Source organism: Vipera berus, assembly GCF_964194415.1.
Source record: "Vipera berus genome assembly, chromosome: 10".
In the NCBI taxonomy this organism is placed as follows: Eukaryota; Metazoa; Chordata; class Lepidosauria; order Squamata; family Viperidae; genus Vipera; species Vipera berus.
In genome coordinates this window covers 21964923-21979512 of record NC_138213.1, presented here as the reverse complement: position 1 = coordinate 21979512, position 14590 = coordinate 21964923, and the positions used below count along the sequence as shown (strand labels likewise).

The following is a 14590-nucleotide window of genomic DNA, read 5'->3' as shown; positions in this document are numbered from 1 at the left end:
GCCCCCTTTTATGACCTTTCTTGACACCATTGCTCAGTGAATTCCTGCAACTGTTAAGTAAGAAACACGATTAAGTGAATCTGGCCTCCCCATTGATTTTGCTTGTCAGAAGGTTGCAAAAGGGGATCACATGACCCCAGGACACTGTGACTGTCATAAATATGAGTCAGTTGCCAAGCATATGAATTTTGATTATGTGACTATGGGGATATTGTAATGGTTGTAAGTATAAAGAATGGTCACAAGTCACTTTTTCAGTGCTATTGTAATGGTCACTAAATGAACTATTTTAAGTTGAGGCCTACCTGTATTTTAGTACCTGTCAACTCTACAATGAACATGGCTTGGGAGGGGGTGTGGAGTATCTTTGATAGTCTAAACAATTCTGTGTCCCATGGGAACCAAGGTCATTCTGTTGGTTAAGTTAGAGGGTTGGGTGTTTTGTTAGAAAGCCCACCAAACTATTCTATTGGGGAACATAGATGATTGCATAGTACTGGGGCAGGAAGTTTAACTTTGTAATAGTGTAATAATACACTATTACAAAGTGTAACTCTTTGGAGGGAATTTCAAACTTAGTTTCACTTTTGACCATGCCAATATTATGTATCCAATAAACATGTTCTTTGAGGAAGCTTCTAGCCTTGGAGTTCTGATTTATTTGGCTCTATCTATCAGAATTATTTGGAGTAGATGGTAAGTGAATGGTCTTAAGACTTAGGTCAAGGACTACCTGTATTCTTTTTTGTTATAAACCTAAGGAGAAGAAATGTCATATTTGCTACTAGCTTTATCAAGACTGGGGATCTTGCAAGAGCAGGGGAAATAATTAATTAACAACTCACTAAAAATTTAGCCTTTTCAAAGGCCATTGACTGACTTCTGGAAGACTTTCCATTGCATCTTAACCTCACAATGAAGTTCTACAAACAAGTAGTTGTACTTCAAATTTCAGTTATGTTCCAAGGCTTCAGTGACTTTGTACCTCAATGTCCAGAAATCCTTGTGGGCGAATGGTACCGTAGCTGGGAGAGATGGTAAATTCCTTGGGCTTTGCAGATGCAAACCATGCCTTTCTCCACATTGGCCTTGAGATGTCAGTGGCTTGATCCTGACTCCTAATACTTGGCTCTCCGTTACCATCTCCTGGGACATGCAGGCTGAAAGTCATGGGCACCAGTGAAGTGTTGCTGAGGCAGCAGGACAGGGTTTGAGGGAAACCTGGAAGCAAGAATGGAGGTTGTAAGTGAGCTGAATGAGGGATCTGAAAAGGACAAGGTCACCAAATCAAACCCTCCCACTTTACACAAAGTCAACTTTAGGTCTTGATAGCTAGCACCCTTTAATATAGTGGGATAAAGGGCAGCTCTTAGGAGGCAAAGCTCAAGAATGACAACAGACAGAACCAAGGATATGAGAGCCGGTGTGGTGTGGCATGGTGTTTTGTAAGTTCATCCTTGGTCAAGCAAGCTCATTGGGTGTCTTTGGGCCAGTCATTTCCTTCATAGAAGCACTTCCTGACTGAAGAAGGTTTGAATGTTTAATATCCATAGGGCAGAAGGCACATTCAGAATTCCTGACAGGTCTGTATGCAGCCTGTCCTCAGATTACTGCTTTATCTAGCCCTGCCCAACAATGTACCAATAATGCCCCCCTTCTTACTAACCAATTAACAAATATATGTAGAAAACACACTACAATAATGTACTGGGAGATTTCAATTACCCTGACATCAACTGGAAGACTAATTCTGCACCAAGTGAGAAATTAAATAGGTTCCTGACTAACCTAGCTGACAACTTTGTTGTCCAAAAGGTAGAGGAGGGAACTAGAGAGACAGACAAGGAACTAAGGCAGAGAACTAAGAAGGACTTAATTCTCTCAAAGAGAGAAGAAGCGATAGAGGGAGTTGAAACTGCAGGAACCTTGGGAGAGAGTGACCACGTCATACTGGAATTCAATATAATGCAAACACAAGCAATAGAACATAATGATACCAGAGTCTTAGACTTTAAAAGAGCTGATTTTAACAAACTCAGAGAGAGCTTGGGAAAGAGACTTTGCATGAAAATCCTAAAGGGGAAAACAATTCAAGAAGCTTGGGAAACTGAAAAATATGATCATAAAAGCCCAGTTCAGCACAATACCACTGAAAAAGAAAAACAAGAAATCTAAGAAGAAACCAGTATGGCTGCACAAAGATCTCTCTGATAAACTCAAAGACAAAAAGGTCAAGTACAAAAAATGGAAAGAGGGACACATATCTAAAGCAGAATATCAGCAGATAACCGGAATCTGCAAAGACAAAGTGAGGAAAGCAAAAGGCTCAGAATGAACAAAGACTTGCAACAAAAGTAAAAGATAATAAAAAAAGTTTCTTTCAACATCTAAATAACAAGAAAACAATCAGTCCACTAAAGAGACAATATGGCAAGGAAGTAACAGGCAGCAGAGAGAAAGCAGAGTTTCTTAACTCATTCTTTGCATCAGTCTTCACACAAAAATAAATTATAGCCCAACCTACCAAAAACATAATAACCGTAAAAGACAGACTAGAAATAAAACTTAAAATAAGTAAAAAAAAATGATAAGAGAACACCTGTCTGAGCTTGATGAATATAAATCACTGGGACCTGACAGATTACATCCCAGAGTTCTAAAGGAGTTTGCAGATATCAAAACCACTGTACCATATTTTTTTGGAAACAACCAGAGGTCTGTAAAATAGCTGATGTGGTTCCCATCTTCAAAAAGGGAGGGGGGGGGAACAGACCCAGGAAACTACAGACCAATCAGCCTAACATCAATATTTGGGAAGATACTGAAAAAGATAATCAAAAAACAGATCTATGAACATCTAGAAACGAGTAAAGTAATAAATAAAAGTCAGCACGGGTTTGTTAAAAACAGATAATGCCAAACCAAACTTATTTCATTCTTTGCTAAAGTGACTAAATTAGTAAACCAGTGAAATGCTGTGGACATAGTAGACTTCAGCAAGGCATTCAACAAAGTAGATCACAACCTACTTCTTGGTAAGGTAGAAAAAAGTGGGATAGATAGCATCACCATCAGATGGATTTGTAACTGGCTGACAAACCGTACTCAATGAGTAGTCCTTAATAGGACCATCTTCCTCCTCCTCCTCCTCCCCCTTGATCTTGCAAAAGTGGTCCATCAAGCAGCACCAGGAAGACCAAATAGAATGTAGGAGTAACATCAGCTTTCCTCAGCCCAATAATGGCATTCAAACCAACCCTATCAGATAGCCTTCCAGGGCTTCCTTATCTGAACTATGGCTGTTTTAAGCCACATCCATCAATTGCCATTAGCTACACATAATGAATTTAATTCTATAACTATCCTGCCCAGAAAGTATCAATAGGTACTAAAATTAAGTTGGGACTGATGCATACTTGGACAGAGCTGTGAGATCAGAGCAGCAGCAGCACTGCCTTTCTTTTCTCAAGACAGCTTCTTGCTTAAACTCCAAAATTTATCCCAACCCTGAAAAAAAATCACTGAAATTCTTAGATTTAGATTTACATCTTCAGAAGGGAAGGTCACCATATGGAAGTGCATTCACAATACCGGTAGTCTTGAGTTATGACCAATCACTTAGCAACCATTCAAAGTTACAACACCCCTCAAAGCTACTTATGACTTGGTTCCACCATATTTACTTTACAACCTCCAAGTTCACTCTATGACTGCTTTAAAAAGATTGTAAAATCAAGTCAGTCACATGGTGACCTGTTTTACCAGCATCATAACTTATGACTGAAATTGCCAGGCTTAATTACAGTTGTAAGTTGAGGACTACCTCGACTATTAAAATTCCATCCACAATTCTTTTCAAGTTACAGCTTATAATAGCGTTTTCCTCATATCGTAGCCTTTATTTGAGTCACTTAAAAGATTTGCCACTGCAGACACCATCTTTCAAAGGAGTAAGCACACCATGACAGCAGTCCCTGCTAGTTGTATGTAGTTTTCCCCCTCTTAACTTTGTCCCTTTGCCCAGTTCCCAAGTGAACCTACTGAACATCTGGGCATGTCTATGGAGATAGTCATTCATCCAGGTCATGGTTGTTCCAAAGGTGCTTTTCAAAAGGCAGCTGGACTTTCTTGGTTTTTTCCTTGAAAACATTTTGCTTCTCGTCCAAGAAGCTTCTTTAGTTCTGACTGAATGGTGGGGAATGGAAGCACATTTGGGACATCTGGGCATGCTTCTTTTTTTATTCAGCAGGTAGCAAATTATCAGTAGGAAGCAAGCTTCTTGCCTTGTCTAGCCTGGAGGACCTGGGTCCCTCTAAGGGGATGGCTGGGACTGCAAAAGAAGTCTTGGATCAGATGGACATTGGTCTAACTGGCCAAAGTGAAGAGGATCCCAAGCACAATGAATGTGGAGGACTGGCTTACCGAAGGAGACATCCCCAAATTCGAGAGATGGGACACTGAAATGAAAAGTTGGTCCAATGACACAGCCCCTGGGGTAAGAAACAGAGAGATTTTTAAATAATACAAACAGAGTAAACCATGCCGCCCCAGCAGAGATAACCAATGAAAACACCCATTGATCCTGCCAGATGCCCAACAGAATGAGTGTCAAGGTTCCGACTGACGAACTTAACCAAGTAAACACCTTCAAGCCTTTCCAAACTTAATGTAGAACTTTATGGAGTACATCATTTCAGTACGCATGCAAGCAATACCAGCTCTGGCAAAACCTCACCCAATCCCATATAGTAGAAGTATAGAATTCCCTCTCCCTCTTCTCAATCAGGTCATGTTGCCCAACTAGATGGAAAAATATTGTTATGAGAAAGTGTCTCTGAGTCTGGCCAGACACCTGGTGAACTGTTCTTGGTTCTAACAGTTTACTTTCTTGATCTTTTGTAATCTGCATTCCAATCTCTTTCCCTCCCCCCAAGTTCATTGACAAGCTGAGAAGCAATAATTGTCGGACCCGCAAAAACATGCTTCGAATTTGACAATGAGTCACATGAAACATTTTATGGGGAAAAAATTGCCATTCTGACCCATTCAAGTGTATTTTTTTCTTGTCACAAAGAAGAGATGAATCTGCACATGGCTAACAGACCTCACCACACAGTGCACATGCCTCTTTGAAAGTTGGTTTACCTTAATAATCAGCCTACTAGCCGATGTAGGTGAGGTTTGGGGCTTACCGAATCACTAAGGTCACAGGCTGGGGAGATCCATTCACATGGAACTTGAACTCTTCTGAGAAGGGGCCCAGGACAGTGGAGCCAAAGGAAATGTGAATGGCCTGATGACCACCCGGCTCAATGATTCCTTCTCTGGGTTGAAAGGCAAAGCAGGCACCCAGCACAGTGGAGGGCCACATCAGGTGGAAGAGAGCATCAATAGCTCCTTGGTTAGATAAGATAGCCTGGTGCAGAGAGAAGAGAGAAAGATGAGTGGGAGAAGTAAGTTGGCAGTTCAAGAACCAACAGTTGTGCCTCTGAGTTACTTCTAAGCTTGCAATAGTGGCAAATGTCTGTAGCTCGAGTATAGGATGAGGGTGAAGGTTCATTCTCCGAGCTTGTGGGTTGGTTTCTGAACATTTTGTTACCAGGCTAGGTAACATCTTCAGCAGAGTTTAGGGGATGTCATTTCCTAAACTCTGCTGAAGATGTTACCTAGCCTGGTAACAAAATGTCCAGAAACCATCCCACAACTCAGAGAACGAACCTTCACCCTCATTACTTCTAAGCTGCATGAAAAGCCTCAGTTCAAAGGTATCCACTTGAACACTGTTCTGATATTGGGTTGCATTAGAACTGGCCTGACCCACATTCGTGATTGGTGGTTCTGGCAATGTACAGCATGGCTACCGAGCCCAACACTGTCACCGGGGCATCCCTGAATCCTTGCCCATTTATTTTGCAGAAGCTGCCTATGTCCCATGAGAGCATTGCTTGAGTTTCTTTTCATCACTGGCCCCTAGCCCAGTGGAGCCTGAAGACCCTTTGCTGAGGGACAGATGCCCCTCGTGGCCTTCCAAAGCTTGTAAAGACCTCATTGCTTCAGAATACATGGAGAGATTTGGTGCTATGGGGGCAAATTTGGGATTTTATATCATTCTTATTTAGATATTATATATTTTATGCCTTACTTTTATGGATTTGCACTGATGATATATGTAGGTACTCCTCCACATACAACCATTCCTTTCATGACTGTTCAAAGTTATGATGACACTGAAAAAGTGACTTATGACCAGTTCCCACACTTACAACTGTTGCAACATCCCCAGAGACAACCAGCATTTTTTTTGGCCATGGTTGCAACATCGACTGGGATGGTCATTTGCAACCTTCTTAGGGGCTCCTGACAAGCAAAGTCAATGGGGGAAGGCTGGATTCATTTGACAGCCACATGTTTCACTTAACAACTACAGTGATTTGCTTAACAACCATGCCAAAAAAGATTGTAAAATGGGGCACAACTCGTTTAGCAACCACGCTACTTAGCAACAAAAATTTTGGGCTGAATTGGATAGAAGTTGAGGACTGCTTGTACTGCTGAGCCACTTAAATTGAAACAGTATCTAATTTGGACAAGAAATTAGATGAATAAATCTACTGATAGACTTGCAAGCCTTTGGCAGTGGGAGAACAATGAGGATGGCCAATTTTATAATGATGATGTGTTGGTTTAAAGATGACCAAATAATACTTAATCTCAATGGGGAGGAAAGGCCTGAAAGAAAAGAGTGAAGGACAGACAGAAAGAAAGAATTCAGCACTTTAAAAGGGAAATAAAGTATTATTCTTCTAATTTTTCATTTAGATTTCCTGAAAGTATCCTCTTCAAACGTGACCAACATATTGTAAGAGGAAAGAGAACTTTACTGATCCTAGACCAAGCTAAATCCAAAATCTTTAGGGAATTTCCGGAAGCCTGATATTCAGACAAAGCCTCAGTAGACACAAAAAAGACAAACCACATTTACACAACATTCAAAACAGGCAATAAAAAGAAAGAAGGAAACAAAAAGACGAGAACACGTTGTCTCCAGCAGCCAATAATATCCAGATAAGCAGGGATTAATACCAAGCAAACAGTCAAGTTGACAACAATATAGTTATCCAGCACTGGGAGGGCAAGCTATTGTATATAATCAGGGAGAAAAGCCCACAATCCTTAGCACTGATCATGTTACCTAATTGGGTAAAGAACCATCTGCAAGCAAACAACCAAGCTCAGAGAGCACCAAGGATCCCGTTGTAACAACTGAACTTACCTCATAACTGTGAGATGATCCCACAAAAATTTTCCCAACATCCAGCTGATCAAAGTTGAAAAATAGCTTGGGGCCTATTGCCTCTCCCTTGATACGCAGAGGAAGTCTGGTCTCTCGGCCTGTAGAAATGATAACTCATCTTTAGGAAATTAGTGGTGGCACAATTCTTTCTGGACAAACACAACAAGATCAGTGGAGGCATTGAGCTTTGCCCCTTGCTGTGCTTTGCCCCTTGCTGTGCACAAATCACTCTCTTATTGCCTTCTTGCTATTTATTGATTTATTCATCACACGGCATGTCATACATGGACTTCAATATATATTAACATTCCACCTAGATTAGTAAAACACAATAAAATATAAATGTTAAAAAGATCTCTGTTCAAATACCAATGCCTAGGCCATCTAACCGCTGAGGCGCAGCATTGTTTGTACGAAACAAATCAAATACTGGACCAGTAGATGCCCTCTGCTTACAGCCAGTCATGATGTGATCTACAGTTTGACGTGGGACCCCGCATTCACACTGAGAAGAGGATACTGTGCCCCATTTATACAGAGTCATGGCAGACACCGTGTGAGGTACAAATCCTACGCAGGAGTGCTGTGCAATCCCCCCACTCCCAGTGGGGAGAGTTCTCTTAGATTGATTTGCTTCAGATACCTAGTGAAACCACATGATTTTCAGAGGATGCTTGAGGAGCTTCTTAAAAGATCTGGTGGGGAATTAGGTTGAGATCCCAGATATCCAACAGAATAATGTGGCAATGGATTAGAATGTCATAGTTCCAACTGAGAGAGACGAATAAAGCAGAATTCCAAGGCTTGAAAATTCCTCAAAGAACATGTTTATTAGTTACAAGGTAATGGCACGATCAAAAGTGAAACCATGTCTGAAATTTCCACTAAAATTTCCCAGTTACAAAGTATAATGTCCCACCCACAAAACTATGCCATCACTACGTTTTCCAATATATCCATTTGACGGGCTTTCTAATACAGCGCCCAGTCCCTGATTGCGGGAGCACTAGATGACCTTGGTTTCCCCCCTCCCTCCATCCTGTGTGGCAACCTAGAATGAAGAGAAAGATGGCTGCAGCCAGGCTCACTGTAGATTTGACAGTCACCCCCCACCCCTTAAAAGGAAAGAATCTCCTGTAAGGGAAACAAAAAGCACATTAGGTATTTCCTCGAGGCTTGTGAGGATGGCTATTGTAAAATTTCTGTATTAACCATTCTGCTTTCACATCTGTACATTTCACCCACTGTAGCTTCTAACAGTGAATAGCCTTTCCGCTGAATGAGGTATTGTAACTTCCTCTTGTACAACCGATCTTGGTTGATTTAATTGCATAAATACAGCAGGGGCTCCTTGTAGTCCAAAAGGCATCACTTTAAATTGGAAGTTTCCAAGGGGCAATTGAAGGCGGTTTTCCATTCATCCCCCTCCTTAATCCAGACTCAGTAATAAGCTTCTCTTAAATCCAGCTTGGTAAAAACTTTCTCTTTTGCCAGGTGGGCCAACATGTCCTTCATTAAGTGAAGGGGGTACATGTTCTCTATGCTGACAGCATTTAATCCTTTAAAATCTACGCATAATCTCAGCGACCCATCTTTCTTTTCTTTGAACAATGCAGGAGCTGCTACACATGATTTTGCTGGTTGGATAAAACCCCAAGCCAGATTCTTATCAATGTATTATCTTAACTCCTTATCTCTCTGGGCATCATTGAGTATATTTTTGGGCTTCGGGAACTTGGCCCCGGGTAAGATTTCAATGGTGCAGTCCGTAGAACAGTCGGGGGGGGAGGACATTGCACTTTTTCTCACTAAATGCCTCAGCTAAATCACGGTATTCAGTTGGGACAAGCTGGATTCCTGGCAGCTTTTCTACAACAGTCTTTAGTGTCTCAGGGTGCTTCTCCTGAACCTCATTTATGATATGGCCCTTTATATCACTGGTGGTGGCAAGTGGGAGGGGGCCTATTCCCAATCTTAAATTCCTCACTTCATTCTCCCACCAGATGTGTGGGTGCCATTTGTCGAGCCAGGCCAGACCCAAAATCACAGCCTCAGTCATTTTTGGGACCATTACAAAATGGATGATTTCCCAGTGCCGACCCATTTCCAATCGCACTGCTTCTGTCAGGTGCGTGATAGGTGTGCTGCCGATAAGGGATCTGTCAGCTTGTTCAAATCTCATGGCTAGGTGTAACAGCCTTGCTCGAATCCCCAACTTGAGCACTGTGGGCAGATGAATTAGGCACCTGGTGCAACCTGAGTCTATTTGGGCCCCAGTTTGGGGTACTATTATCTCGGCGGGAATGGCAAAAGGTGGGATGGGCTGACTTACCATTGGATCCTCCTTGCCTTCCTCATCACTGTCGTAGGGCGCCAGCATCTGTGGCTGTGGCTTGGACTGGGCTTTTGTCTTGAGCTGAGTAGGAGGGGAGGCCTCGACGACCGGGTCTTGATGTGCCCAGTTTATCTTCTCTCTTCTTCCTCTGGGGGCTTTTTACAGCTTTGTGGTGGCAACTGGCATGCTTCTGGGTTGGGGGTTGGGAGCCAGGCACTCCACAGCATGGTGACCCATTTGACCGCATCAGTAACACTTGATAGGAGCTCTGGCTGGTGCTTGGAGGACACAGGTGGTCGTGGTGGTTTGGGAATGTCCACCAAAAAGGCATTTCTCTTGGATGTGCAGTGGCTTGGGTTCAGCTGTGCTTGGCTTTCCTGAGCAGTCCAATTCGATATCTAGCATCAATGCCATGCTGTACCACTCCTGCAATTGGTTGGGAATGGCCCAATAGATGCAGGCTTGGAGCAAGTCGCGGTCTAGCTCCTGCTTGAAGGAGCTGATCAACAATCGTTCTGGCCATTACCCCAGCAGATCAGCAACTCTTCTGAATTCTTGAATGTATTCCTTAGTGGGGCAGTCTCTTTGCTTCAAACGATGGATCTCTTCTTGGCCAGCAGGGGCTGGGATTCGTCTTCAAAACAGCGTCTCAGTTGCTCCATGAATAGGTTAGCATACTGCAGTTCAGGAGCCCCTTCATTATGAAGGTTGGTCACCCACTTGGCTGCTTCTCCCTCTAGATTGGCATCCACAGCATTCGCCATCATGGCATCATCCAAGTAGGCATAAGCAGAGCAATCTAGATGAGCCCACACTTGATTTAGGAAGCTTCTCGGGGTCCCCATCAAAGGTGGGCTTGATGGGAGGCAGTCCAAACCTCAGTGGGGCCACTTGCACCTGCTGCTGGGCCACTTATTGGTCTTGGAGACATGGCTGAACCACTCTCTGGACTTAGCCAGGCTCCTGGACTGGCAGCCTGAGGACGCAATAGCGGGCTTGGCTGGGATACAGGGCTTGACATCACAGCTGGCAGGAGAACAAGTGAGGCAGTACGGGCTCCAGCAGTCAGGCTGGGACTCCGGTGAGAGGGGGGGAAGAGATGGGTAGCCCTTGGCATTCCCCCCATGGTGCATACATCCTTGGTGATGGGAACCATTTTTTTTACCTCCAGCCTGCAGAACATCTCTTTCGGCTGCTCAAGCAAGGGGCTGTGAATTGCAGACTGGAACTCCAATCTCCAGAGTCATCCCCTCCAATCGATACCTTTCCCTTCTGGTATGCCGTGGACGAAAACCCCTGGACGGCAGCTACAGGAGTTCCTCTTCAGCGGCCACCAGAATTGTAGTTCCCCCCTGGGGTACCAGCTTCCCAGGTTGGATCAACCTGAACTTTGGCTGAGCCCTTGTCAATGACGCAGGTGGCTGGAACAGCTGCTTGCATTCCAAAAGCTGGAGTTCCATTGCAGCCAGCAATGGCTCCATTCTTTTCCTCCATCTTCAAATGTTCGCCGAGTCTTCAACGCTCTTCCAAAAGATGGGTAGGCAATCAGGGGCCAGCACCCCAAGAAAACGAAAGTTTGGTTTAATGTCATGGTTCTGACTGAGAGAGATGAATAAAGCAGAACTCAGAGGCTTGAAAATTCCTCAAAGAACATGTTTATTAGTTACAAAGTATCGGCACGATCAAAAGTGAAACCCTCTGAAATTCCCACTAAAATTTCCCAGTTACAAAGTATAATGTCCTACCCACAAAACTATGCCATTGCTACATTTCCCAATACATTCATTTGGCGGGCTTTCTAATACAATGTCCAGTCCCTGATTGCGGGAGCAATAGATGAACTTGGACAGAAGATTATTATGACTAGTGAAGCACCTGGGCAAGTCCCCCTCCCTCCGTCCTGTGTGGCAACCTAGAATGAAGATAAAGATGGCTGCAGCCAGGCTCATTGTAGAGTTGATATAGAATGCATTGGAACTCTGCTCTTGTAGATCCATTACCATTTCTGGGTTTAGTGGGGAACTCAGGTAAATGAAGCAGCAGGAGAAACACACACACACACACACACACACACACACACACACACACACACACAGAGTCTCTCAAGCCTAACTGGACATCTTTAAAGGCTCCTGTTTAAGCCATGAAGTAGTGATTCAAGCAGCAAAAAGGAACTATTTTGCTGCCTTTACTAAATCTGTTCAATGATGTCCAGTGGCCCTTTTAAAGGCAACTTTTAGGTGGGGTGGAACGATAACTAAGAACATCTGAAAAGTAGTCTCAATATTTAGCAGATAAAACTGCTCTGATGTGAACAAAGTTTGATTATCATTCGTGTCAATGGAAATGAATGATGGGGCTTCATCTTGAGAAGTGATCTGAGATAAACTGAGTTAATGACTAGCAAGGAATAGAGCAGGACTCTGACATGTGAGCTTCAGCCCTTTTACTTAATTTTTTCACAATTAGGCTTCATCTGAGGTGGCAGGAGGTTGAGCATGAACACAGTTAGTGCCTTTTGGAATGAAGGAGGGTTTTTTCCATCCCTCAGACACAAACTCTGGTGGGCACTTTGCTTAGGAAGCTGTCAAAGCTGGATAACTGGGAGGATTCAAGATGGAGGCTCAGTAGGGAACTAGTGGAATTTTCTCCCAAGCCTCTCTGACCACACTGACAAAAATTTAATTCCTGTTGTCTCCTTGTGAGAAGCAACTTTTCTGGAGCACAAGTGAGCAATCTCTGATATCTGCTTCCTCTGGAAAAAATTCTGTCAGCCAAACCATCTTCTGGCTGGCAACCCCACCACTGTGCTGTCTCTGCTTGCAAAGCTGCTCGCAGAGGCATCTAATGAGCCACAACAGGTCACCTGGAACCTGAAAGCTGTGTATAGTTTTATAATAGGTGGTGACTAATTTGAGCCAGTCAAAGTAAAATTGTCAGAATCCATTTATGTTTCATTTCTAACTCTTTCTGTGCAAACCCAAATCTCACCACCACCACCCCCTTGGATTCTGCCATTCCCAAGGAGGAAAGGGAATAAACATGGGAGTTTATTGCCTCCATTTCCTCTCCTTAGATGTAATGTTTTGTTTATCTAGCCTGCCTGTTACCCATCACAATAAGATCTATGAGAGGCATTCTCTGATCTTACGAGCAACTAAGAAAGGGGGTGGGGGGATTCTGGTTTGTTTCTCTGGATGGAATGTGAAGGGGAGGAAGTGATTGTGCTACGAATGGACTGATGGTTCTCCCTTTCCCACGAGGGGCTTGCCACCTGAAACCTGACTGATCCGGAACTGACCAAATGGACTGAGAGGTGGGGTTTTGCTCGGGGATGCTTTAAAAATATTGATCTGTGAGGGGATTTTTCAGATCCTGTCTATTATACCCTCTGTTATCTATGTCTTAGTAAAAGTTCCTGCTTGGACAATCTTGCCTCCAAGAGTCTTTCTTTCTTAAGATGTGGATTGGAGTGGGTTCTGACAAAAACTGAACTTTTCTTTTAATATTGGGATTTCCAATTTTATGCTTTAACCTTGTGAACTCTAAAGCTTACTCCTTCCATTATGTATTCAAGATGGACAATGATTAATATTTATATATATGCATATATATGTGTGGGTGTAGGTATATGTGTACGTCTCTGGGACAGAAAGTATATTTTGCACTGAGCTTTCGTTAGATGCTGCTAATATTGTCAAAGAGTAAACCAACATTAGAGATTGTTTTTATAGCCCTTTAATAATTTAGCCATCGAATGTGTAATAGATCCGTCGGTTCACTGCCCGCCTGTAATTGGATGTATATTTACATACATCCAGCTCAATATATACATCCAGCTCAGCTGTGTTGGTTGATGTATGCATAGCCCTCATCGCACTGCTTCCTAGGCTGTGTGCACTTGTCCCATGATGTCAAACTGTCAAGCATTATCCCTCAGTCACTCTCCCTATTACGGTCCGGTACGTTATTACCACCTCGTACAGTTGATCTAGTTGGTGACCTCCCGGTCACATTTGCAGCGTCAGTCGTGCTAATTCGCTTTGATCTCGTAGCTGGTCCGATCTGCCCCTCTGTGTCACTGATTGTCATGGCCCCTGGTTGTTCAGCTGTGTCAGTCAATCCATGGCAAGGACCCATTGCCATCTCTCTGTGGTTTATATACTTTCTGTCCCGGAGATCAATATGTCCTCCTTTTTACAAATAAATAACCTGGGAGTTGGATTTTTAAAATGGTTCTTTATCTCACCTCACCTGTTGGGTGGTAGATGGATTGCAGCCAGAATAATCTCCCTAATCAAAGGGAGATTGTGAGTTTAACTACATGTACTCCACATGGCAATTCCTTCCAAACTAGAAAGCTTTTGCAGCTGACTCAGAACTGAGCCACTTGGAATCCTGGGATTCCATCTATGTTCTGAACTGCATTGAGCAGATATGGACATTTAACCTTTGCCAAGCTCATCTCTTATTTCTTAATTATTTTGGGAAGTAATTAATTTACACATAAAGAGAGATTTTCTCTGTGGTAAAGATTCTGTGCAGCAAGTTAAAGTTTCTTTCAAGATCACAAAAGAAGACAGCAATAACAAAAAGAAAGTGAATCGAATCCAAGATTTATTTGCAAAAATCTTAATTAAGAGAAGATGTAAGAAATGATTAAAGTGATCAAGGGAATAGTCTTTTTGCTCATTTTTCTGCTTTTATTTTTATCATTTTTGTTTTGGACAAAAGTGCTTTGATATAATTTTTCACTAAGCCAGTGTACGTGAGAAAGACCCGAGAAATGGACAAAGGGATGCATAGGGAATGATCAGATAAGAGAGTGTACAATCCAACTCTCACTCCTCAGGCTGTAAAGGAAACAACAGGAGTTTGTACTTTCAGACTTGCAAGATTCTGTTAATGTACGTTTATAAGAAAGCAGAAGTAGCTCATTTGGTCTTTTTTCTGTTTGGTAC

At 42.8% G+C, this 14590-nt stretch overlaps 1 protein-coding gene across 1 annotated transcript in view; it reads right to left on the bottom strand.

Moving 5' to 3' along the window:
* The window catches only part of HYDIN (HYDIN axonemal central pair apparatus protein), a 350217-nt gene that overhangs the window by 275088 nt on the left and 60539 nt on the right, over positions 1 to 14590 (bottom strand). The window contains exons 11-14 of the mRNA XM_081335684.1: positions 7274 to 7392; positions 5193 to 5416; positions 4423 to 4490; positions 986 to 1221 (exon numbers count right to left, since the gene is read on the bottom strand). Coding sequence (XP_081191810.1) covers positions 986 to 1221; positions 4423 to 4490; positions 5193 to 5416; positions 7274 to 7392 — 647 coding nt within the window. The remainder of the gene's footprint in view (positions 1 to 985; positions 1222 to 4422; positions 4491 to 5192; positions 5417 to 7273; positions 7393 to 14590) is intronic.